This window comes from Psittacula echo, assembly GCF_963264785.1.
Source record: "Psittacula echo genome assembly, chromosome: 7".
NCBI lineage: Eukaryota > Metazoa > Chordata > Aves > Psittaciformes > Psittacidae > Psittacula > Psittacula echo.
In genome coordinates, this window is record NC_137740.1 from 47,141,284 (window position 1) to 47,168,921 (window position 27,638).

The 27,638-nt window shown below is 38.8% G+C and overlaps 1 protein-coding gene across 3 annotated transcripts in view; it reads left to right on the forward strand.

Annotated features, from left to right (window-relative positions):
• The window catches only part of PAX3 (paired box 3), a gene marked incomplete at both ends in the record, with an annotated part of 79,213 nt that extends 52,547 nt beyond the window's left edge, over window positions 1–26,666 (forward strand). For 2 of the 3 annotated variants that reach the window (XM_080624312.1, XM_080624313.1), the window contains 5 exons: window positions 1,036–1,241; window positions 12,338–12,503; window positions 14,192–14,406; window positions 25,861–26,107; window positions 26,632–26,666. In XM_080624312.1, the coding sequence (XP_080480438.1) occupies window positions 1,036–1,241; window positions 12,338–12,503; window positions 14,192–14,406; window positions 25,861–26,107; window positions 26,632–26,666 (869 nt within the window). The remainder of the gene's footprint in view (window positions 1–1,035; window positions 1,242–12,337; window positions 12,504–14,191; window positions 14,407–25,860; window positions 26,108–26,631) is intronic. The other variant, XM_080624314.1, reaches the window with a different exon arrangement.
• Between the last annotated feature and the right edge of the window lie 972 nt (window positions 26,667–27,638).

Below are 27,638 nucleotides of genomic sequence, written 5' to 3' on the forward strand. Positions count from 1 at the left end.
AAGGGGCTTAGCTGCCTTCACAGCTATAGCTGCGGATTCAGCCATGACTGGGCTGTAGCTGGAATCCACTTGATTGTCAGGGACCGCAGGGGAAAAAAGTGATGATGCCAGGAGCTGTCTGTGTGTGTGTGATTTCACTCTCTTCATATCCATGAAACCCAGAAAGAGTTTGGTTACTGGTGATCTCAAGAGTTGATAGTCCCTTCCTGGGTCATGGACAGTGCTGTACGTGGTCTGTTTTTTGCTGACTTTCCTTAAGTACTGATTTGGGATGTGGTGTGAGGGGCCCTTGATCCAGCATAGCCTTGGCTGTTTTGCAGTCACATCCTGGACTGTTAATTGGATGCTGGGCATCAGCACATCTGTATGTAGCTGTGCTCTGTGCTGAATGAAACCTTAGGTGAAGGAAGCATGCAGTCCATGTATTTCAGCTCTGGTCATCACATACTCTGGAATCTCCTTGCTGTAGTAACTGGAAGAGTCAAGTCAAACTATTGCTCTAAGCTATTCTTACAGGGGTTCTCTGTGCAATGTGCATCTCAAATTTTCTTTTATATTTAATATTAACATTTGTCTGGCCTGTCCAAAGGTTATATTAGGCAGTCCTGTTGTGAATGTTTAAGTTACAACGTTCACACTGGTGTGTGTGACAAGTATTTGTATCTGTTTGCTAGTTCAGGGAATGGAACAAGGACATATTGCTTGGTACTAAGCAGTACTCAGGTTTTTAAAACACTTGCAAACTGCTGGAGGAGTTAAGGGAATTGGGTAATTCATTTACTCAAACAGATTTCTAGAGGTCCCTCAATATAGGCCCAGGTGAAGGTGCTAAAAGTTCATAGCTGAACTTTTGACAATTCTTTATTTGTTTGAGCACATTTAACTCTGATTTGTTTCCTTTTATTAAATTTGCCCACTCAGTTCTGAGTCATGGGGATAAAGCAGCTTTTCCATATCATCGATTGACCCAATATTCTGCTTTTTGTTTTCCACTCAACTAAAGACAATTTTTGTCTCATTTTTTTCTTTTTTGAGCATCAGCACCCCAGTCTGATGAAGGCTCTGACATCGATTCTGAACCAGATTTACCTTTAAAAAGAAAGCAACGTCGCAGCAGGACAACCTTCACGGCAGAGCAACTGGAAGAGCTGGAAAGAGCTTTTGAGAGGACACACTACCCTGATATTTATACTAGGGAAGAACTTGCTCAAAGAGCCAAACTCACAGAGGCTCGTGTCCAGGTATGTATTCAAAAGCTGCCTAAAAAAGGGAATTTATTTTTCTGTTAGCATGTCATTCCTTTTATATTCTGAAGTGATCCTATTCTGGGGTAGAATGAAAATGCGTAGCTGCATTGTTTACAACCTCAGGGGTTTTTGCTGTACATGGACATTGGTTTTCCAACTGTTTAAGACAACTGCTTTGAAAAAAAACATTTGTGTTTTCCCCAGTAATTGTTCCATACCTACCATGAATACAATACTGAGCCTTTGGAGAAGAAGGTCTATTATCCCAGTTTGTTTGTTTTATGCATTTGACAGCACTCTGTATGTAATCAGGTCAGTTGTTGTGCCAGTTTATAGTTACTTAACTGATTTCATCTGTTGTTGTTTGGGTCTTTCAGGCACTAATAGAAGAGAGGAAAACATTTTAAAAAGGACAATGTGTCTGTAGAGCCATGCAAGTGAGCAAGGTTACTGGTGCTGTATCTACAGTTTACTTTTAAGTTAGCTTTTGAAGTTGACTTTATTTAAACCTTGTAATATCTCTTTTAATCTCACTGTCAGTTTCATTTGAAAGAAAATAAACCCTCAAATAACTGTTAGGTCTTCACAACTTCGTGTAGAACCAGATTGCCTAAACCAAGCTAATGTGCTGGAGGAGTAAACCATGGAGTTGATTTAAATTAAAAAGAAGCATGAACCTGGATTTTCAGATGTATAAGACCAGGCAAATAGCAGCCAAATAATTCTGAAATAAACTGTGCCCTAGAGTTCAGGTTCAGGTTTGGACTTATTCTGCTTCATGGCCAAGCAGCATGTCCTGTGAAATGTTTAATACTTCAGGTGGAATCATCTGCTGCTCTTGCACTGCTTGATCTCTAAGAGCCATTTGGAAAAACATGCCCATTTAAATCTGTCTGAGTTGCAAACATTCATAAGCAAATATGTCACTGGGTAACAAGGAAAATACTGTCGCTTGCGATCTAACCAAGAAAGAGAAATGAATGGTAACTTGTGATCTAGCCAAGGGTACAGGTGAATTTGATTGCTTTTGTGAAACTCTGTTTTTATGTTTTGATATTTGAAGCTCAGGCTGAGTCATTCAGACTCTGCAAACTGAAATTAGCAATAGAAAACCTGTCTCTGATTTTTTAAGACAAGCACACCTATAGCAGCATGGCTGTATTATTGAGTATCTGTCTTGAAAGGTCCAGACTTTTTCAGTTTTACCTGCTAAACATATATTTTTTTTTGCAGAAGACTTCACAACACATTTTTTGTAAGTGTTTGTTATGACTGTAACAAAATCAGATGCGTAGATGAATTTGTCTGGAAGGCAAACTCAGTGGTGCATGACCCTTTTCTTAACATGTTTGCTAAGTGAAATGCTTGCAAAACAACTTCATCTATAGACTTGTATCAGGTAAGACCAAATCAAACCCTAGGAATCATCCACACACAAACATAATAAAGATAACTTCCTGCACAAGTTCTGTTAGCAAGACAAATGGGATCTAGGATATGATGTTTTGGGCTATGTTAGCTTCAGAGCAAAAATATGATAAAATGAAAAAGATCTTGTTCGTGTTTTTTTAAATCAATGACCCACAGCTAGAAGAAAAACAGAACTCTCATTAACATAACAGCTGTCTTAGTGTGGCTTTAACCCTGTGACTTTTTACATTCCTTATGGCTTCCTTGGTTCCCTTGAGACGCATTCTGTCTCACACCACTCCTATGATCTACAGCCTCACAAATTCTCCAGTAACTCTGACATGGATATTTTACCTAACCCAGCATGGAATAAAGTTCCCAGTCAATCAATTATTAAAATACCAGAACAAAACCTTTCTGGATTAAAGACGAGCTGGGGTTGAAGTAACCAGTCTATGGGCAGTTTCCTAGTGCACTCCATCTGTCTGGTACCCTTGAAGACTGGCAGAGTGATTCAGCAGTGGATTAAGGGATACAGGATTTGCCTTATCAGCATTCAGCACCTCTCTATAACTCCTTAAAATAGCCACCTATGATGGGCACGAAATAAAAGACAACCTGTGAAAAGAAAATAAACCCAAGAGACTTGAGGCTGAGAGGGCTGGAAAGTCATACTGATGCAGCATTCAAACTTTCTTAGTCACACTTCTTTTTTGGTAGCAGTATGACAGAGATCAGAGATACCAAATTTTATATGGATATATACACAAAGATCTCTTTGACTGCTTCCCAATCAAGCATTATCTAAAAGAGCTAGCTTTTTTGCAGCCTAAGTCCAGCTGAGCCCAGAAAACTTTATTTTTCTCTCTGGAGCTGCAAGGTCCAATTTTGTAGAGTTGTTTCACATTGTCTAGGAAGTTGTTTAATTGATTAGAACTGGACCAACTTGCTATTCCCTCAGTCCCTTCTTGTAGTGCTTGCATCTCATGCTGTGTTTTTTCTACCCTGCCACCCCGATGCTTCCCCTTTCCTTCTGTTCCCCGAGGCACTCTCTGAAAGGAAGAATCTTAAGCTGCCTAACCATCTATTTTCTCACTTTCCCACTGCTGAAGGGTAACCAAATACATGTTTCTAAGCGGGTTTGTTGGAGTGGGGAAAAGAAGTCGCTTCTGGGCTGAGATCAAGTTTAGAACATTTCAGCCCCTAAGGGAAATTTTTTGAAAGCTACAAACAACTGAAAACAGACTTTACACTGTGAATGTTATTTGTGTACTTAATTGTGGGGACAAGAAAGTGTTGCAACAAACCTCACATTGCAAGAGTCACGAGATGTGTAGCTAGAATCATTGCAAATAGTTCAGCACTGGGCGTAATAAGAAGTTAAAACGTTCCTTGCAATTCCTTCTGAAGAGTCTTTCCAGTTAGGGACTGTTGAATCTTTCTCCCCTGTGTTTGAGCCTAGATGTGGTGTGGAGCCAGGACAACCTCTTCTGCTGCCTCTTCCAATGGCTTCAGGCTCTTCTCTGCATGTTAGAGGCAGCAGGAGGGGAAAAGTTCTTTGCTCTTGTGCATTCATCAGATACAATTCAGAAACATAAGTAGAGTCCCAAAGGATGACCATTAAATAAATAAATAACACACACACCCTCCAGTGATACCCTGGGAATGTGAGGTTAAAGATTCACCTGCTGAGAGTAAAAATCACAATCATGCAGTGCTTTACTGGTCCAGTTTAAAACCTCATTAAAACCATCATTAAGTTGCAGTGCAGGCCCTTAAGGTCTGTAGTCTATTTTTACTGACTCAATCTGAAAGTGAATTCTAAAAGTGATATTTTCCCAAGTGTAGATAAAGATCAAAGGCTCTTTCTGAGCTTCAGAGCAGCGCGGCTGCGGTTTGTGTAATAAATAGTGCATTAGGAATGAAGTGGGTAGCATCTTTTCTGGCTACCTCTTGATTCCCACATCAGGCTTATTTTTAGACCTGTATGAACTGGGTGAACTTTGTCAGCAGCTTGGAGCCTGTTTCAGATTGACAGTGGGAGGTGTTTACTTCAGTCTTTCAGTGAAGGGTTTTTAAATAAAGTTAAGGTTTGTCCTGTAGCAGGCAGAAGGCCAGGAGCCTGCTTTGGCTGATGGGGGCAGGCCAGTCAGACAGATCTTCCTGTGTGTTGAATGCAGGTGTTGTGTTGATGTTGAATGTGTGTTGGCTGTGTGTTGAATGCAGGCATCCCAAATTATCAGAAATTTGATGTTTGAGGCTTGTGTGTCGGATCGCATTGAAGATGTACTCCCAGGTGTATGAGACTGTGTGGGACAGGAGGTCCTGCGTTGGAAGCAGCTGGCACATGGCCTTTCTATTTAATCCCAAAGGACAACAGGAGAAATTTGTTTGGACTGTTTCAGTCCATGAATAATGGTGAAAAAGCAAGTGAAGTCAGGAAGAATTTTGAAACGTGTGTCTGTCCTGTCCTGAAAAGGTGGTTCTTGGCCAAATCCCAGGTTTAAATTGATTTGCTTGAAAACTTCCAGAAAGAAAAAAAAGATTTAACAAAACAACATGTCTGAAAATTCAGGCAGATCTCTCCAGGCTACGAGGATGGGTTGAATGTTCCCATGTCAGACTTGTAATCAGCTTGTAAGCTTTTGTAAAAGGCTTATTACAACCTCAGCAAATAAAACAAGTCCCAAGAGCTCGGAAGCCTTGAGTAGCCAGAAGAAAAATGATAAAGATATTCTTTTAAGTGTTTGCATATTGTTTCCTTTGTTTCACTGTGGTGCAGGGAGGGGAAGAGATGGTTGGGAAAATAAGATAGTGGGAGGAAAGCTAAGGGAAGAAATTAAGACCCTTAAGCTATGAGTAAGGTTAGAAAGCTCTGAAGTCCAGCTCTCAACTTTAACAGTTTCTTCTCAGTAGCAAACTGAGAAAGGTATTCACTGGAAAATCATAGGGGAGGGAGGACCTGTGCCAAAAAAAGTCTTAATTCGTCCTCAGTTCTTCTGAGCCAGTATGTTGGACTGCTCAGTGCAATGGGAAGATGGGGTAAAAGAATGTAGGATGGATTCAGGAGCATTTAAGACCTTTCAGTAGATCTTTACAGTTATTCCTGATGTGGTTTATGGGGAATTTCTAGTGCCTTTTCTTGAGGCTGTCCCTCTTGCGTCAAATATAGGATAAAGAAAAAAAGTGCTGTGTGCATTCTTGTAGTAGATATCCTTGTAATTGCAGATATTTTTTTTTCCCCAGTGGTAAAGGAGAAATTCTTATGAGTAAATTAGTCAACTACAAGCATATGCAGACCCAAGAAGACATTTTTAAATACAAAGGAAAAGAAAGGATGTGATTTTGATTCACTTTTTCTGGTTTCTGCTGCCTAAGGGCTCAAATTAGTGGCACTTTAATTTATAAATACACAGTTCAATTTGCTTATTACTCAATATTTTGCAGAACTGTTCAACTGCAGTGTTTTAGAAGTATTTGTGTGGGGCTGAGTCAGAGTCTTTTCCAAGAAACCTATAGCAGTTAAATGTGTTGGATCATGCTTCGAGGTGGTTGGAAGTCCTTGTTCCCTACTGGTTTTCGGGTCTTTTTAGATTTTGTGTGTTTTTGTTGTGGGTCTTTTTTTGTGGTGGGCTTTTCTTGTGTGTATATGGCTTTGTGGGGTTTTTTGGTGGTTTGCTCTCTCCCTGCTTTTGTTTTTAAAGAACTCTGGTTTCTGTCAAATGGATAACTCCTTGTATCCCAACCAACATGACCATAAACAACAGCTCCTGGCAGACCCCAAGCAGAGAACTTGCACTGGTGGTCACAGCAGGTCATTCTCAGCAGGCTAGCAGCACTGCTTTAGGATGTTGTGAAGAAGCAGGCCAACCAATGGCATGCCTCCCTGTATTTGCTGGAGACCTTATTCCTGTGAGGCTGGAGGTGTGCAGGTGTTGCAATGAAGCTGATTTAACAACTAGTGTTTGTTGAAAAGCAATTCTGTTTCTACTCCCTCTGTTTCCCACGACTGGTCCCTGGCAGTGCTCTCCCTGGAGCTCATCTAACACCACGGTGAGACAGGGTGGAAATTTACCCTACTGCAAAAAAAAGAAAAGGGAAGAAAAAACTTTCTTTCCTTTCTTTTCTCCCTGCTGTTCTGTGTTTTCCCCTTTGGGTTAGGCAGGCGCATGGGCTGGTGTCAGGAGCTGGCCTTCTGAGAGGGTGAAAATGCCAGCACAGACTGCTCTGAAGGCTGCTGAAGTAAATGTGGGTCCAGCATCAGCAGGGACTGCAGGATTGGATGCTGCAGGTGTCTTTAGAAGTCACCCTGCTGTGTTTCGCAAAGGTAGCAGAGTCAGCTCTGTCATTGCTGGTGCAGCCCAGCTTCATTATCAGTTTCCCTTCTCCCCTCTTTGTAGGGCCTACCCACTGCTTCTGACCACCCCAAATTCATTCCCTGATGACACAGCCACTAAGGACTCCTGCTTGCAGGATGATTAGACTTCATTTTGAACATGTGAACACTGAGAGAAGGGAGGTAGATGATATGGTGGGTGGGTTAGACAGTTACTGAGAAAAGTATCATAAGGCTAAAGAGGAAAAAACCAAAAAAACCCTTCTGTCTAAAATTAGAAGTGCCATTAACAATACATCAGTCTTTTGACTTTGTGTGCTTTTGGCACTGATGCTTGCAATGGTCAGGACTGTGTATAACAAAATATCCATGGGTTTTCTGCAAAATTCACATCTCAAATATTTTGCCCTGTTGTATCAGAGATCTTTTTGCCTTAAAAGCACATGGAGCACTCTGTGTTTATGATCAGACTTGTTGAAATGTCAAGGCTAATTACACTAGTGTGTTCCCAAGTGGATAAATGCATCTTTTAAAGAATATCCTGTTGAGCTGAGCAAAATAAGATTTTTGGCATGATCACTTCCAAGCTACTTCAAATAAAAATTGTAATAAAAGGCAGAATCTAAACGTTAGAAGGTAGAGACAGGAGAAACTGATTAGTTCACCTCATCTATTTTACATTGATGCAAAATACCTTTTTTAATATTCTTCAGTGGAGTGATTTCTTTTTTTGGTCAGTCCAGTTCTAGATGCTTGAAAAACTAAAGCCTCCAATACTTACTTCCTTTTTTCTCCTTTTGCTCTAATTTCTTTCTCTTCAGATCTGTTTTTGAGATGTAAATTTTGGCCAGACACTGGGTTTCAATATTGTTACCTTTTGGGTAATTTATATTCCATCTTTAAAAGTGACATAGAAACTGGGCAGCCAGAGCCTCACCAAAGTGAATGTGACTTGGCTTCTGCTGCAGACATTACTTTTGGTTGCTTGGGTCTTTCAGACAAACCACGTTGCCCATGTCTGCCTTTGCACACCATGAAGCACAATGCTGACATAATTTAGAGCTCCTTCATGTGACACCAACACAAGTGGATCATATTCCTTCAGACACAGTACTCTTTGTGTAAGAATGCTATATTTGGAGTCTCCAAAATGCAATAGCTTGCTTATCCACTGCTTTTGTTTCCATAAGGGAATTCTGTGTGGTAGTGGTGAAGTACTAGCTAGGGTTGGTCCGCCTTCCAATGAGATCCATGCTGTTGCCAGTGTATGCAAGGCATAAGACACATTAGTTTGTCAGATTAAGTAGGCACAGATAATTTAGAGTTGATTTCTGTCACCCACTGCAGGGTGGCATTTTCTCACAGTGTGACACCTGTGGTCTTTACCAGGGGCTATATTATATCCTGAGCATCTCTTCATCCTTCTCAGAAGGGAGGTGTAGGAGAACAGAACCATCCATCCTTTGGGAACTCACTAGATTTGAAAAGGCTACTCATAAGGTGAGGATTTTGTTATACTGGTGGAAGCTGAAATGTGCTGCACATAAGAGGACATGGTGTTTACATCATATTGGAAATGTACAAACAGAATAAAATACTTCCCCAGGTGTTTGCAATATGTTTCTAAGCAGACACATTGGCTTGTGGTGACTGGTTTTGTTTTTAAGTCTTGGCTTGATAATGGCAAAATTTGTCAGGATTTCTTTAATCATTGGTAATAGTGCATGTGGGTTCTACAGGATATATGCTGATCTAAAAAATAAAACAATTTCCTGAACTCTTGAGGGTAAGTCAAGGCAGCTGAATGTGTCTAAGTGAAATACTATGGCTAGAAAGTAACAATAAAATAAACCATCTCAGTTAACTTGGAAAGCATGTAACTACTACTGAATTAAGTTTGGGATCTGACTCATTTTAATGAACATTATGTAAAGTGTAAATAAAATATTTAGAGTTATTTTTTTTTCTAGTTATTATTTTTAGTTATTTTTTTCTTGACTTTTCCAAACCTATTTTCAATGCTTTAACTCTCCCATTTAGTTTTATTTGTATTTTTAACGCCTGTCTCATGTTATATCTTCTTTGCGTTCTGTCATGTACAACAGCTAAACTCTGCAGTTATGTGGGATAAAATGGGAGTTAAACACAGTTGCAAACCAAATCTTGAGCCATGTGGAAAAGGAGAGGCCATTACAGTAAATAATAACAATAATAAAACTGATTGTGTTAAAACACACAGAACTACAGATTCAGAGCTTCAGTGTGTTCATTTATAAAAAACAGTGATGGCAAGAGTTGGGGCCATGATTATGGTCATTTTAAAGATAAATTATTTTTACCAGGGCTGGTCCAAACCCCATTAAATTCAAAGGTGAACAAGTGTGTGTGCAGGTCAGGCCCTTGTTGCTCACTGTAATGGAGTATGGTGTGTTTTCTTTATTCTTCTTATTTTTTTGTTTAATTAACGTGCCTCTACCGTCCTGTAGTGACAAGTGTGTGTGATATTAGTGGCAATAAGCCTTGCTCTGCATGTTTGAATTTGTTCAAGGGTTTTTGGTGAGTTAATTTTGGGCTAACTCTGGTGCCAGTCAGGTGCCATCTGCCTTCTGCCAGCCAGGGAAAGTAAAAACCCACAGCAGGTGGCAGAAGGTGTGTGTGTGCTGATGGGGCAGCAGTGAAGTAGAAGTGGCTGGAGTTGATGGATGAGCCTGAAGCCATGACTGTGCCAGCATAATGTGGCAAGGATGACAGTCAAGTAGCACCCATTTAACATGTCCCAGTCGTGTGGGACTGAGGGGTTAATGCACAGCCTTGTTTCTGCACAGCCTGGGCAGGTTCCTGCACCCCTGCAGAGTCCAACTGAATTTAATGGGGCTCCAGGTGGCAACAGAGCTCTGTGCATGTATGTTCATTGCAGGGCTGCTGTAGACTTTTTGATACCATTGAGTGTGTCCCTTTCAGGGATGTAATACATACCTGCGGTTCTGGAAAAAGGTGAATCTATAAAATGAGCCAGAAATCTGTCTGTAAATAAAAGCATAAACCTCAATGTTAATGCGAATCACTTGCCACTGAATAAAGATCTAGGGCATGAAAGTAAATGCTTATCTGTAGAGGAAACAAAATTACCTCATTTTCCTCAGTGAAATCCACTCAGGTAGTGTAGTTCAGTTAGTGTTTCTAAAGTGTTTAAAGATCATCAGATAACCTCCTTGACCTGGAGAAGGGAGAGTGTCATGGAGAAAGCCATATTTAATGACCTGGGTAGGCTAATTACAACATGCGTTTACTGTTCCCTGCTCCCTCTCTGACCTCCATTATCATTCTTAAATGCTCTTCAGCTCTTTAGCAAAGCCTTTTCTTCCCTACTCAGTGTGTCTTGCCCCTTTTTCCTTCTCTTTGGTCGTCTTCGAAAGATACTACTGCAAGATTATAAGACAGGGGGGCTTTGGGAGACATAAGCAGGTGGAAGGAATCTGTGAGGAGTTAATAAGAAATTTAGACTTAAATGCCAGTGTGGGAAGCAGATGTAAGGAGAGAGAAGAAAAAATATATAGATGTCTGTAGGATGAGGAAGTAAAAAGATATTGCTGAATCTAGACTGATCCTTAACTCTCCCTCTCTCCCTGGGTGTCTTGTCCATGCTAGCTGCTTTCAAAAGTGGTTCATGTGGAGGTAGAGGGAGGGTAGGTATGTACAGCAAAACATCAAGAGAGGGATTCTGAGGTAGGCAGAGACTCCATCTATCCCTCTGTCCTAAATCTTAAACTGGAGTGGGAGTATGTAATTGAAGGATAGAAGTTGTGGTCAAAGGAGGCAGCTGTGTGAACTGAGCATCTCATTCTGGGAAAGAGGATGAAGCCAGATCAAACTACATGGTGACAGATGGCCCACGTCAGAAACCAGATGGCCCACTGAGTCCCACCACTCCTCCTATGAAATAGCAAGGGGAGGAGAAGCCCACAGTGTAGTCCAAAATGTTTTTGCACTCTTATGTAAGGGCCACTCATGGATTGTGAATGATGTTGCACCTAGGAATCCAGTCTGTGATGGCTGATTCATAAGCCAGCATGGGCTGATTGCAGGAAGAGTGACAGATCTGAGACCCAGCTTTTAAGAATATACCTACGTGTTTGTAGATGTATTCAGCTAACACACCTCAGTGGCTTTCAGGCCAGGCTTTACAGGCTGTGCAGATGTACGTTGTAAAATGCTAACACCCAGTTAAGTTTTTATCTAATTGATAATATCCATGGAAGATCATTGCAACTGCTTCCGGGTGTAGTTATGAGTAATTGTCTGCTCATTTACAAGCGTGTGCAACCTCTCTTATCTCTTTCTTTTCTGGGGTTGTGCATTTCATGGACTTGGGCGCTGTAATCTAGAAGTTGTTCTAAAGCTTCAGACAGGTAGTGTGCATGCACTCTGGTCCAGGCACCCCTGTTGTGGTTGGTTACTCTTCTGATTCATGGCGAGTGTAATCTCTATAATATCAATATTAATCTATGTGTTTTGGAACTCTTACTGTGTCTGCATTTGTGAAGTCTTGCCTCTTCCTTTCATGGAGGTAATATGAGCCATCCAAGACTTTGGAAACTTAAAATATGAACTGAGAATGACGTGAAGGAAAGCAGATTTATAGCTACTAATCCAAACCCCATCAGTCTGGTACCCCGTCCTGGGAAGAGATTTCAAAGTCGTTCTGAAATGCTAATCAAGTACTGAAATTCTGATCTACTGTTAATGTCAAGATTATTATGAGATGTTTTGTACACATGTGAATGTACGTGAATACTTGCTGGGAGGGATTTGTGTGTTTTGTACACTGGGCTTGTATTTTTCAAATTAAAAGCTTAAAGTTCTGTTGATCATTTAGGCAATATAGTATCCTAATATATAAGTACAAGCACCTTCCAACAGTGCATTAAGCAATGCAGCTAAATCTTCAGCAAACTAAATATAAAGACAATACAATCCAGACCAAATAGGTTTGGCTGGCACATCAAATGGAGAGATGTTTTCCCTTTCTCATTAAATCTGGCACAGTAATGATAGTGATTAATAGCTATTAAAAGCAGTCAAGTTTGAAAGCATTAGTCAGCTTTTTTCTCAGGAGAGGCTGTATTTGAGAGGAAACTAGGGTTTGCAGTTCTTGTGTCCTGTCTGCTGAACCATGGAAGTGTGTGCCAAGGGCTCTTTTCTTATCTAGGAGCTCCAACCCCAGTGCACATCTCTGTATCTCTCGTCTCAGACACTAAATGAGTTTGAAATATAATGTCATTATTTCTGATGCACCGATATTAAATGTACAAACATCAAATGTCCCTAATTGAAACATTTGTAGGTCTGGTTTAGTAACCGGCGTGCTAGATGGAGGAAACAGGCAGGAGCCAATCAACTGATGGCTTTCAACCATCTGATCCCAGGAGGATTTCCACCCAGTGCCATGCCAACTTTGCCGACCTACCAGCTCTCTGAGCCCTCTTATCAACCCACCTCAATACCGCAAGGTACAGTAGCCAACAGGTACTTGGTTAAAATAGTGTTGGGAGGTTTCCTGTGTTGGTCCATCATAGAAGTATTTTCTAATGAGAAAAAGGGGTGTTGGCTAATTTAGGGTCTGAGTAAGTGAGGACTTTGCAAGGCTATTTATTTGAAGCATGTAAGAACTTGGGTTTGTTTTGCTGCAAGAAAAGGCTGGTTACGTATGAAGGGAGCTAGCTAGAGAAATAATAACCTCCTGCATGGCAGAGGTGCCGTGTTGATAAAGCGACGTAGATGCTTCCCTGCCTTTCTATTGCATTGGCCCTCGTTGCTGAGAGTGCCTGGTGTGGTGGGGAAGGAGGCAGAATTTGATTCTGTCTTCTTTCTTACTTTTGACGATGGTGCATTGGAAACTTCCGTAAGTATCTGAATATTTATCTGATAGTGAAAAAAACAGCTATTTAGACCACCTTGTTTCACATTAGATAGTAGCAAGTCTCAGTATGGTAAAATTTTTGTCTCAATGTTATCAGAAACTCTCTGAAATTTGATGTTTTGGGGTTTTTTGTGGGGGCAGGGAGGAACAGAGCTTCAAATATAGGCTATGCTAGATTTCACTGTTAAAGAAAAACCTTACAGCTGAGATTTTATAAAACAAATTACTGTATTCTTCTTGCTCCCTCCTTGACATTTACATCCTAACTGTTGGTAGATGCTCTAATTATGGAATTTTTTCAAAACCCAAGGCTTCTGAGGTTCATTACAAACCATGGTAGAATTTCTGTGCTGTGACCAGGCAAGGAAAGCCCCTTACTAGTTCTTTCAGCAAATAAAGCTTTTCATTTTTTCTTTCTTTTATACGTATCTATCTATATAAATATTGCTGTATCAATTCTTGACAATATGTGCCCATATGTGCTCTGCTCTTGCCCCTCTACTCTGCTCTCGTGAGACCTCACTTAGAGTATTATGTACAGTTCTGGTGTCCTCAACATAAAAAGGACATGGAACTGTTGGAACAAGTCCAGAGGAGGGACACGAGGATGATCAGGGGACTGGAGCACCTCTGCTATGAAGATAGGCTGAGAAAGTTGGGGCTGTTCAGCCTGGAGAAGAGAAGGCTGAGTGGAGACCTCATAGCAGCCTTCCAGTATCTGAAGGGAGCCTACAAGGATGCTGGGAATGGACTCTTCATTAGGGACTGTAGCGATAGAACAAGGGGTAATGGGGTTAAAACTTAAACAGGGGTAGTTTAGATTGGATATAAGGAAGAAATTCTTTACTGTTAGGGTGGTGAGGCACTGGAATGGGTTTCCCAGGGAGTTTGTGAGTACTCCATCCTTGGCAGTGTTCAAGGCCAGGTTGGATGAGGCCTTGGGTGACATGGTTTAGTGTGAGATGTCCCTGCCCATGGCAGGGGGGCTGGAACTAAATGATCTTAAGGTCCTTTCCAATCCTAACTATTCTATGATTCTATGATTAAGTATTGTCTGACAACTGTGTGTCTTGTTATGATTTTATTGTCTTTTTTAGAATTTTTGTGTAATCTTACTGGCCAGTTAAATATCTAGCAATATTAAAGATTTACCTTTCTACTTATCTAGTGCTTAGATGCAGGTTCTGATGCAATTCTGTCAAGTTGAGCTTCACATAATGAATTTATTATGCCAGAAAAAGAGAGGAAAACATATCAACGTGTTTCTTTTGCTTCTAGCCGTGTCTGATCCAAGCAGTACCGTCCATAGACCTCAGCCTCTCCCTCCAAGCACTGTACACCAAAGCAGCCTCCCTTCGAATCCAGAGAGCAGCTCTGCCTATTGCCTACCCAGCACCAGGCATGGATTTTCCAGCTATACAGACAGCTTTGTGCCTCCATCCGGGCCCTCAAATCCCATGAACCCTGCCATTGGCAATGGCCTTTCACCTCAGGTCAGTCCTGTGTTTTCAGACAGAGGATTTGCTGTATACCAGAACCAAAGAGTCTATTCCCTCAGGCCACGGTATAATGAATTGCCAAATTTAAACCATAATGTATTCTTTATACAAGCCACATGATTTCAGTTTGCTAGTTTCCTTCTTTTTTTATTTTTTTCCTCCTACTGGCTGAATCAAGAGTCATAGTTTATATTTAATTTCCAGCGATTTATAATGTAATCATGCAGTCTTCATGTTTAAATTCAGTTGTCAAGCATTTGTAATGTTACTGCTATTCTCCTGAAGGTCCGTGGCTAGGTACAGAAAGTAGATCATGTAGGTTTTTTTTGAATATATGTTTAAGATAACCTCACCAAGGTTTCACCAGTGGTCCAGGAAAATTACAGGCAAGTTATATGAGGACAGTTCCAAGGACTGAGCAGTGTGCATTGAGATGAGCTATAATTGAGTTATAAATACATAAATTAGGACTGTTACTTCTCTTTGGCAATATATAAATGCATGAATACCATAATTGTTTTTCTAATTTGTGTGAGCTCTTTTTAGGAAATCATGTTAATAAATTGCCTTGATAATTGAGTGTCAAAAGGTTGGTTAAATTTTCCTACAAGCAGCATCCAACTGAAGCTGATATTATTAGTTAAAGCTTGAATAGATGGTAGTTTATTTTATTAGCAAGAGCTTTGCTCAGGTGCTTGGGAAGCAATGTCCACTAGCTTCTGAGAAGTCACAAAGAGGATGCAATCTATAATTACAATCAGGAATCTCTTCAGGGCTGAAAGTGAGAGTTTTAACAGCTTTATCTGCTTTCTACCCTTTTTTCCTCTCAGTGGTTAGAAAAACAGAGAGAAGCTCAGAATGACACAAATGAAAAGTGAAAAGACAATTATACTCAATTACACACTAATCACTGACTATCTCCACTGCCTAAGCAGGGAGAGGGCATTCTAATAGGCAGAAAATGAGATTTTAATGGCACAAAGGGTGGCCAAAATAACGACTCGTATATCTTTGCCTCCTTCGTTTTCTTCAACTTGTGGTTTGCATCTTGGGAGTACAGTTCCCGGTTCCTGTGCAACGGTGATAACTCTGTGCAGCTGAAAAGTTCAAAGGCACTGGAGTTGAAAAGAATGAATAACAAAGGCAATGAAATAAACATTTTTGCCCAGAGGCAAAAGTTCATAAACCCTTTTTTGTAACAGTAAATGTAATTAAGATTCACAGATTCCTGTAGCATAGAGTGAGGTACAAAACTTTATGGTTTGAAACCTCAGGAAAAAATACCAACAGAAAAACAAACGGATGTACTTTCAACAAGACTTGAATGGATTTTGTTCTAAAGGATTCTTATTTCTAAATGCAATCTCCAAGAAAAGCCGTGACATATTAGTTGCTTCTTTTTTTATGTATATGTACTTTTTTAAGTGGCCAGTTTCACAGTGCACAAGGCTTCCACATTTTTGACATAAATATCTTTCTGTGATTCACTGTTAATCTATCAAAAGTAGTTGTTGGTGTCAGTTTAAATGTATGTTGGTCCTGGCTATGGAAAATGTGATCTTTTCTTTCCTTTCACAAAGCTTTTATTGTCTGTGACACAGAAGTGGAGCGCAACAGTAAAGAAATCTTGTGATGTCTGGGCAAAGCAGGATAAAAATGTGAGGCCAGGTTTCCTACCCACAAAATCTTGCTGATTTGAGGTTTGATATAATCAAAAGGAGATCCCGGAGCAGATTAGATTACTTTAATCAGCTGCTGTGCTGCTTTACACCCAGCCCTGTCTTTTTGCTATGAAATTTCAGTTGTTACAGCCTTTTCTCTTCAGACTTTTAAAACCTTTTTCTACCCCAGTGCTCAGATCTCCTGGCTGTGTCCTGCATCTCTACCAACAGGTTTAGGAAAAGGCCAGTTGCTAAAAAGCTGACATCATGCAGTTGTCACTGAATGTATACAGGAGATTACTTATATCCATTTAGATCTTACACAGCTTCTTGGCAACTGAGTGATTACCTTCACTGGCTGATAAAGATCTTTCCATCAAAAAAACAGACCAGCCCTAAATTCATGCAGTGTTACCAAGACCTCTTCTAAACCAGTTTTGGGGCCTAAACAATGACTTAGAGATATGTATAAAATGTATATATTTATAAAGGGACATACCTAGACTTTGTGTTTATGTAAGGGAGTGATTCAGCCTCAGATATGTAAATTGTGGGACTGTAGCAAAACAGTGAGTGTCTTTATGCTCAAAAGACCCTCAGACATTGGTCATGTATGTTGAGAAGTTACAGTGTGTGAAATGCCCTTAGCCATGGGGTATGTCGCAGTGCATCCCCCTATCACTTCCTCTGGGCTCTTCCTGCAGACACCCAGGTGCTGACCGAGCAGCTGAGGTAACAGTGGCTGGAAAATTGAAAGCCAATTCTGTGTTGGGGATTTCATGAAGAAAGAGAAACAGTTTTCCTGCTGAGTGGACATGTTGCAGTGCTCTGCCTGTGTGCGTGGAATTTAGATGAGAAAGAAAGAGGGTCTTTTTACTAGCCAGTGAATTTCTGACCACAATAAATCTGGGTGTGTGAGCAATTAGCATAATGTTTCCACCCATCTATGTCTCCTTGCAGGCAAGTGCTCCAGACTTACTGTGTGCAAAGCTGAATTTATGGCGACTTTAGCAGGAGTAGGGGGGACACTTTGTCTGAAGCCCAAATAATCTTTTGTGATTTAAAAGAAACCCGACCTTAGAATGTGCAGAACAAAATCTAATATTAAGATTCATGGGTTCATATTCTTACTAGACTTAAACCTCCTTTTCTCCTTTGACTTCAATTTATTCCAAATGAAGGTCTGACATGCAGATCCCCCTGGGAAGCTTCATTTTCCACACTGGATGTTTCCTTTCTAACTTTTTTCTTGAATATGATGTACAAATATGTTGTGTAAGGCAAGTGCTGGGAGTACAAAAGCAGATGGCTAGGGTGCTGTAATTTTATTTTTATTGTGTTAGCCTTAGCAAGTTAGAAAAGATTGTATGTCTTGGTCAGTTTAAGGAAGCAGAATGCTCCATAACATACCTGTCTTGCAGGCTGTGTAATAAAATGTTGCTGCTCTTGTTAAATAAAATAAGAAAACAGAAGAAGTCCATCTTATTAATATTCAGCACTTACATCTAGACAAGGTCTGCAGATCTCTTCCAGATGACTGATTATTCTCCTTGTTCATCGGGTTTACTCATTACTACCTGGCTGTGGTGAGCGAGCCTATGTCTTACAGACTTGCAAAGGGTTGACTTTTGCAGGAATAAGACAGGGATTAATGTCTCAGGGAACTGGTAGCCAGGAGTGTCCTTGTTTGTATTTCATGGAAAAACAACTCAAATGTAAGCTCGCCATCTCAGCCAGAGCTCTTTCAATATAATGTCAGAATGGAGATTATTAGTGTGTAATATATGTAAATTGCATATTTTTATGTTTTGTTATGCCTATTATGCAGCTTCTTGGCTTTCATGTGTATGTGCATGGGAATATTGTATTTCCTTTTCAAATTAGATTTCAGTTGCTCAGTGCATTTTCTTTAAACAAACATTTGTTAACTCAAAATTATTAGGGGGTAGCATTTCTATGTCTTAATATGTGTGTACAGGACTTGAGAGTGCTTCTGAATTGGTATGTCACTTTCTGATCCCAGCATTAACAGTCTTTACTGGTTCCTAAATGTGAAGCAGAAAAGTGACTGCAAAAGCACTTGTCTCACAACTGCAGGTGTATGGTCTTACTGGAGAGCAGATTGTTTTTAAGGCAGGATATCAATATTTTGAACTGCTTCATTTAAGATAAGGAAAAAGGCTTTTCCGGCGTACATAGGCATCCCCTGACCTTGTCATGTGCTTTTTATTAGTGTCAAACCAGCAGTTTGCCCTATACCAGGTGGTTCAGGCAGTTCACTGTTTTGGACTGCATGTAGATTCAGGTGGAGCAGCAATGCTCTGCTCCCATTGCTGCTGAGGAGGTCACTGACTTCCTGTATTTAACCTGTAGGATACCCAGGTTTAAAGAGGGCTACGTGTTATGTTTGTACTGGAGGAAGAACAAATGTGTATAACCTGTCTCCTGCTGGACATAGTTTTTCTCCTACTTGTTCTCTAGAACACTTCTGAGGTCTGCTTTTTCCTTTGCCTTGTCATTTTTCCCCATAGCGGAGTCAAGCCAGCAGCTTTAAAGTTTCAAATTGTGAAGTGGATTGAATGTTGAATGGGTTGTGTAGAAGATTATAACAGTCTTTAAAAAAGTTTGCAGTTCTCATGCCATTACCTGGAGCTCAGGAATAATCCTGATAAGAAAAATCCAGGCTTTTCTGTGAACAGTAGTAAAGTTGCAAGCTGTTTCAAGGTTTCTTTCTTTTACTGTCAAAACATTTTGCTGCCTGAGTTTAAGAACTATTCTGTAACTCTCTTTGTTGAGATAGATCTTAAGACTTAGTCTTTGAGAGCACTTGTTTTTCATTAACCTGAAGTATGGATCAGATGGCAGCTGTCAAACCAGTTAGATATGTTTGTATTGTCTTGTTAACCCTGTTTATAAGGGTAACACAGGAACCAGTAGCTAAAAACTTTCATTTCCTCATTAAGAAGGACACGAGGAGGGGGAAAAAAAGCAACTATTAATTTATTATATTTATTCCTATGCTTTCTGTTGAATTACTATACAACTAATTGCCCACAGAAACATTTCATTTGGATCCAAGTACTGCACCAATGAGAAGGTCATGATCTCTGTCACAATGAACTTGACTTTGAGAGCTCTTCACTTAATGACTCAAGAACATGAGACAGAGATCAGGGACTTCTTTGTGAGGAAGAAAATTAATTCATATGATATAATTTTTGTGAACATGAGTTTTTGTTTTGTCATGTGTTTGTTTCAGGTTTTTTTAATTAAAAAGAAAGTTCAGGCAGTGGTATTATTTTTATTTCTGTGGATGCAAACATATGAGCTCAAATAGTTTCATGATTGTTATCATGCAAGAATAACACCATTATCTTATATATTATTAATGTACATATTTAGATAATTTAACCTATAAAATACATTAATATAACAACCGCAGTAAACAGGTGACCTTACATTGGAATGCCCACCTTAACTTCTCTGGGCCTACTCCTACCTCCATCCCTACCACGTTAGAAATGTTGGGGCAGGAAAGTGAGAGTTTCAGCCTTCAGAAGGTCTCCTCTTAGCTCAGAAAATTTACACAGAGGTACAAAAACACTCTGGACTTTTCTGAAAACTGAAGCAAATTCTACTGTAACTCCATAAAAATAAATGTTTAGAAATACAATAAAAAATACAGATACCTCAAATACAAAAAGTGTAAAATGACACTATATATAATATGCCATCAGTTTCATGGTTTTTTTAACCCCTTTTTAATGATATTGCTGTGACTGACTTATCATCATAATAATTTGTACCATTTAGAATATACACAGGGTGAGTATTCAGCATCACTGCAGCCCTTGAAATAATGTCTTTTTTTGCCTTTGCTACACTTAAAAGTTCAACTTAAACCACTTGTTAAGTGAATGTATGAGTCAGCCCTTCATAGAGTGCAAGACTGGCATGTGTTGGTGAACTTCCAGTTCTTTAATGAATTTGCAAAATAGAAATATCAATGGGAATCTGAATACTTGCATATTTATTCAGTTAAGGACTGGTACACAAGTGAGGGTTTTGTTGTGAGTAAGCACAGATGGCTCACTTGAGTCCTTAATTATGCCCTATATTTTAGGTTTAAAAAAAAAATGCTAAAAATACCACAGCATGATTCAGTGAAAAGCATATGTTGCAGTGGGATCAGAAAGAGCAGAATTTGATCCTTAGCAGTCCTTAGAAAACAATGTATCTATCTTTAAATGTATTGAGTTCAATTTCCTACATATTTTCCTACCTCGCTTAGAGAGAACTATTTTTACCTTCATTTTGCCAAGATGTCAATAATAGTACTAATTCTCATATGAAAGAAAGACTGAGAACTGAATTAGAATATAAAGGGGCTTTCCCTGATCAAAATAGCAAGATATACTTTTTTTTCGTCCCCAGTTCTGATTAGCCTAAGAGTAGAGGGCCCTGGCCTCTATGTTAATGTGAGTCTCATTAATAAACCCTTCCTTACAGGTTGGATTCCTCCAGTTATGCGTGTCCATCATCTTTTTTAACTCCACACATTAACGTTGACTTTGGTGAGAGTCCTCATGTGAAAGCTTTGCAGATCCCATATCCTGGCCATCTGCCAGAAAAAATAAAACTAGTGTTTGAATTAAAAAAAAAAAAGGTATATTTTTGGTTTGTTTTGCTTTCAGAGTATAAAACCATGTATCCCAGCTGTGGAGGGAAAGTGTGCAAGAGCCCAGCTAGTGGCAGTTGGGCTGGCTTCATGATGGCCACAATCCTCCTTTTGCGTTTTTGATTGAGTAGAAAGTAGGAGAAGAGTTCACAGACACACAGCAACCTAATCTCAAATTTAGGCTTGTTATGAACTGTTGTAAGTAATATTGCCATATCCGAGCATTTAAACTCACAAGCCTGCAATCTCTGAGACTGCCTGAAAAAGTTTTGAGATGTTTTATTTTATATATATACTTATAGATTCATATATATTATTCACATAAATTGTGACTATATGATCAATTTTGGTCTTTGTTTTACCTTTTCAGATATTCAATTTTTGAAGCTTTTCCATACAACCAGGAGCTAGAGAATTAGCTTTTCTGGATTATTCCAGTAACGTTATCTAGTCCTGTTACTCCAGGTTCTAGCACCTGAAAAAAGGCACGAGTTTTGTGACAGACTGTGATAATGTGGTGAACAGCAGTAATCTCCTGTAGATAAAAATGTAATTCATGCAGGATCAAGTTATCCTTTTAATTATTCTAAATGTACACTAGTGCACCTTCTCTAATTTCATTGATGTCTAGTGGTGTGAAATATGTATGAGGTCTAATTTGATATGAGTATGCAGAAGGTCAGATCATCAGATGTTCAAAGCCAATGTATTTGCTCCTGTTTTCATTAACCAAGTATGTGGTTCCCAGTGCTTGCCATTTGGCACAAAAATTCTTTTTGTTGGATTTCTTCATACATTCAGCAGAAATATATATAAAATGAATCTGCAACATAGTTCTAGAATTCTCTAGGTATAGATCCATGTAGCTAATTAATTTTGATTAGTCTTCTAAAATATCTCATTTAAATGCATTATAACCATCCTTTTTGTGTTCTTTCTTGTGCAATATTTTGTTTTTGAGAAATTTTTCTACAGTGAAAAGAGTTAACAGCAGGTAATGCCATTCATCTCGGAAGGAGTTTAAAATTTTCAGTGTTAGTGATGAATGAGGGTATTTGACCCACATCTGTTTTACATTAGAATGGAACATTGCCCTGACATAGTTAGGAGCATTTGTCAAGATTCCCTGGACAGAGCTTCTGTAAATTACATGCTGCAAATGTGTCAGGGTCAGATAAGAGGATATCATTAACTTCACTAAAGTTTACTCATGATTCTGTCAGTTCAACTTAATATGTTAACTGCCAACAATTTTCCTTGAGCTGTTTCATTAAATCTTTCATTCACAGGAGGGGAGAAAAAAATGTATCACTGTACTCAAAAAATATTGCACATGTTCTTTTCTCATAAATCATATTAATTGCAGACATGGTCACAAAGCATATTAAATGCAGGCATGCGTAAATGAATTAAAACATATGAGCATTTTATTGTGCCTATGGTAGGGTCTACATCCTAAAATACCCACCACAGTAACAGGCATAAAGTTTAATTTAAATGGAATAAGCTTTTTCTCAGTTTAATGGCCTTTATTTTGTTGATAATAGAAGTATTTTCTAATAGCTGATAATGGACCAGATGTTGCTTACGTGGTCTTTGAGGCTTTCATCATTCAGTTCCTCTTTCTGGATCATATCTTCAGCTAGTGATGTTGTGCTGACCTCATCAGCGAGGGATTTGTCCTGATGAGTATTTTGGATTGCTTCGGATGTGCCGTTTGAAAAGTTCTTTGTAGAGTTTGGTTGTTGCAGTTCACTGTGTTCTCTGCTTGCTTCTATTTGCATTCTTGTTTTCTAATAGAATAGAACAATTTTATCAATTATATATACTGTCATTTATTATATAAGCTCAAAAGCTCATAATCAACATTTCTGCATGTGTTTTGTAAATAATGAGGAGAAAATATATGTGGACAAAAACCATACAGCCTGATTTTTTGCATTTATAGGAATACTTTTCTAAATTAAACTGAATAATTACAGCAGCAATTGTTTCTAGGTGTTAGATTAGTCCTTGATTTTTCTTTCAGCTTCTTTGGGATCCAGGGAGGCAAGGTTGACAATTGCTACCTTGGCTTTCCCAAAGTAATATAAATGGTGTAAGGATTGAATAAATGAGTTTTCTTCCTTAATTATTGTAAAACAATCAGATCTGTTTACCTATTTAGAACTACCAGGAAAATACCTGCGTTGCAAAATCCAGATTTTCATGTGTTTCTTTTACACTACTAGCTGAGGGTGTTGGGCATCTTACAGACGTAGCCCATTAATGGCTTTCTAATTGATTAGGTGAAAGTCAGCCATGCCCTTCCTGTAACTCCTTGTATGGGTGATAAGGTCAGGGCACATACCGTAGGAAAGATTTTGGCCCTGAGGCTACTTCCCCTGTAGCTTTCAAGACAGACATGACCAAAAATCTAATTATTTAGATACTAATCAACTGCAGGATGATTCTGAAAGCCTCTGGAGAAGATATTCTGAAAAGATGGTTACTGTTCAGACTTCAGTTTTCTCCACTGAAAAGAGCTGTGTCACTTCTGCTCCCAAGTGTCTATTGGGTGCGTGTGCATTTAATAAAAATATGCCTAAAGACTTGTATTATTATTCAATTAAGTTAAAATTTTTAAAATAAATCTTATCAAATGCTCATTTTAGTTTGTCATAGAAGATAAATCTCTATCCAAATACAGATGCTACTGAAGTTTGAGTGGCTTTTGAAACCTGGTCTGGATCCAGGTTTAATTTTTGAGGCTAATCTCTAACTAAAATTGCTTCCAAATCCTAAATTCTTGAGCTCACTGTTTTTTGTTGGAAAAGCCCAAATAATGCTGCCTACTGAAAATATTAAACAGAAAAAATTCTAGTTAAAGTACATAGTTGGTGAAATAGCTATTTGCTCAACTCTGCAATTGGTCCTAGCAGTCCTGGTGGAGATGGTGTGTGATGTGAGAGTGATTGTGCTTGGACTCCAGCAGGTCTGCTAGGGTGATGGAGCCTGGCCCATGCTCCCTGATCTTGAACTTGGAACAGAGTGTAGTAAAGCCCTGTAAATATGGGTGTCACGTAGGTGCTCTGTGGGAATGGAAGGGGCTCTGCAGGCACTTCAGATTTCTGATAAACCATGTGTGGTTTAAGCTGTCATCAAAACCATGGTACTTGTGCCAGCATAAATGTTCTCCAAAGTAGCAATTTTCAATGTAAATGTTTAAGCTATACTTTTTGAGGACCTTTCTCTTCTTTTAACTCTGTTAGTGTTAATTTTAAAGGACAAGGATTAATATAACCTAAATGAACATAGTTTCTGATATTGTATCCTGCTGATGCAATGTCAGATCATTAAGCATGCTAGATTTTCAAGACTGTAAGATTTTCCAAAGGTACAAGAAAAATATTTGCAATTCCTAAAATAGAAAAATTTACTAAAATAATATTTAGAAATTTTAATAGTTTTCAGGAACCAATTTTTAGAAGAAAAACTTGAGAACCTAGTTATTTCAGCTTTTAAGGGGTTTGGGAGCAAAATGCTGTGCAGGTTGCTGTGCAAATAACATGATTTTTCAATCTGGTGATTCCAGAGGTTTTTTAAAATTTATCTTCTTTTTTTTTTTTTTTTGTTTTGTTTTGTTTTTATTAACCTCAGATTCTTTTAATAGGTTTTGTGCATTGAAAGGGTTGTTTGAATTAAATAGAAAATGTAGCCTGAATCCAAATTCTTCTTTTGTGTTTTTAACTTAAATGCTATAAGATTTCAGTATCTAAATGAAGCCTTTGGATGCATTTTGAAACTTATTTTTGTTGCATAAATATTTCAGTTAGAGAAACAGTCAGCAAATACCATCAGTTAAACTCATGTTTTTCTGCTTAGTGAAACGGAAGTGAACATTCTAGTGCTGTGAGTAGTAATTGAACTTCTTTCTCAGCTTTTCTTTTTATTGTGAGATGTCTCGGATGCATCTGATGCGATTTTGGGTTCTTGATGTAGGTATCTGGGTGTCTTTTTTTGAAATACCCTGCTTGTGCCTCTTGCTCTTTTCCTTATCAGAAATGTAAGACCTTGATAGGTTTTCCTTTCTATTTAAATCATGATCCCTGGGTCTTATTTCATTTATTTATTAAAAACCAAACAAAATTCAGAGCTGGGACCACAGGCTCCCTCCAAATATTAATCCCTTTTCTTTTGTGATGAAAAATATATACAATTCAAGATGGCGCATCAGATCTTTGGGAATTAGACACGTTCTTTAGGAATTAGACATGTTCTTATGAGCATTAATTCATTCTTTACATAAGACTCCATTTTTCTTTTTAGTTTATAGTAAGGAGTGCAACGAAGCAAAATGATCATCAAGTAGCGTACATTAGATATTTGTAATGCCTTTCTGGAGGAAGAACAACCTGCAAATTATCAGAATATGCTGTTTTGGCAGAAGCTGTATGTCATCCATCTGTTAGAAGCTTCAGACTATCTCCAGCAGAAATAAGCAATTCTCTCAGTCATACTTACATTCAAAATGTGCTATAGAGATGTGATGGGAAAGGAAATGCAGACCAACCTATAGTGCGAATGACTTCTATACAAAAAGAACTTATCAATGTAACTTCCTTCACTTCTGCTTGAAAGCACAAGTGTTTTTGAATTTTTGTTTGCTCTTCTACTGGAAATTATGACCTAGAGAGTCAAGTCTTTTATGGGGACAAGTACATATTTTCAAGTCATCTTTTTTCAACTAATCTTAACTGCTGATTTCATAACTACTCACGTACAAGCAGCTTTTTATTGTCTTATAATTGAATTCTCAAGGAATAAACATCTGTAGAGATCCCAGCTTGGTCATGGGATCAGGCAGTCTAAAATCATAAAAGTTTTAAAAATGATTTTTCCTTATTTGCCCTTAGTTTCACTTTTTATTGGTTGTTAGACATCAGGTTCCTTTTGGTGGGTGGTGCAACCAAATTCCACTTCTTCTTTTGATTAGATACTCAAAGCATAGTTTGAATACCAGGTCTACCTATTTTAGGAAATCAAAGGATAGACTGGAGAACTCCTGTAGTTCTGTAAGCAATATAATTCTTCACATATTTTAACTCTTTCTATTTTTCTGCCTTTTAGGTAATGGGACTCTTGACTAACCACGGTGGTGTGCCTCACCAGCCCCAAACTGATTATGCCCTGTCCCCTTTAACTGGGGGCTTGGAGCCCACCACCACTGTCTCAGCCAGCTGCAGCCAGCGGCTGGATCATATGAAGAGTTTAGACAGCCTGCCTACGTCCCAGTCCTACTGCCCACCGACCTACAGCTCCACGGGTTACAGCATGGACCCCGTCACAGGCTACCAATATGGACAGTATGGACAAAGTGAGTATTAGGACTTCTGCATTGTGCAATACTGTACCCATTTATCAACGGTCTGTACTTTCTGCCTGTAACAAAGAAAACTATGAGCAGAGATCCTAATGGCTCACTACTACTTCTCTCCAAAGTGAGCAGAGTGCATTGGTGAGACAGCTGACTGTTCAAGCAAAATCTCTGCTGCATAATTATTTTCTTAAGTGATGTCAACAACATCTTGATGTTATTAATTGTTGAGACATGAAACCTGATTGCCATTAGGTAAAACATAAGGGTTGTCCAAAATTAAATAACCACTGGCATTCCACTATTAGAACCACATGTTCTTAATGAGGTCAGCTCAAGAATCATTACAGTATATAATCCCAGATACATAGAGTTTTGTCAAGCTTGTCCTAGGAATAAAAATATTAGTCCCTTTCCTTTGATATATCAGTATTAAATATGACAATGTCAACCTGTAGTTGGCATGCCCCATGCTGTGAGGTTGTCACAGTATGACTTAAAAAGTTTTTTTTGCTTTTTTGCAGGTGCCTTTCATTATCTGAAGCCAGATATTGCATAAATGAACTGTCCACTTCAAGTTAAAGCTGGTCTTGTTTTCCGGTCTCACTCCAAGGCTTGGATATACGAGTGATGTTCTCAACACACTGCAGTCTAAACTGGGGCAGTCCCATCGAGAGAAGCAGGATTGTTATTTTCTTTCCAGTCATAGCTTTTAGAAGACTTTTGAAGGCTGGACAAAGCTATACAGAAGACAAAGGCCAAAAGCAATAATGAATAAATAAATACGACATGGTTCATTACGAGTGGGTATACAAAACAGAGCAGTATTTAATGTCACTGCCTGGCAAAGCATTCCATTTTTTGTTGTTGAAATTAATGTGCATTGATTGGCACAAACGGAACATTTTGAAACTTAGAGCAGTTGAGCTCTGCTTACTCTGACTCATCTGACATCCAGTACTGACTTCAGTCTAACTTCAAAACTGCTCAGTTTCTGAAGCAAGGGCAGGAAAACCTCTTTCTTTTCACACACTGGAAATTGTCATCAAGAGGAAATGTCACAGTCCATAGGAAGCTGGGATAAGTGTGAATGACTTCCAGAGCAACTTACTGGTTACCTTACCATGCTTCTGTAATAAAGTTGTCAATAAATGTCACTTATGAATTTTGCTTTACCAAGAGATGAGATCTTATATAACATGAAAACCAGATTTTACCTTTTTTGTATGTGGAATTTTCCTAGTCTATTGTACCTTTTCAAGCAAACACAGGAGAAAGAAAAATTAACAACGTGACTGAATTTTCACAACTGCCTAGCAATGTGCAATACTGTGTACCTCACACAAACTTTGGGATCATCCAAAGTCATATAGATAGAATCAGAACTATATTTTTGCAGGTACTTTTATTTTTGCAGTGCATAATTCCTGATGATAAAATACAGAAATGTTGCAGTCTGCTGGACAACTAAAATCTAGCTTGCTAATCATGATTTAAAGGTCATTTTCAGGAAACAATACAAAGAAATGAT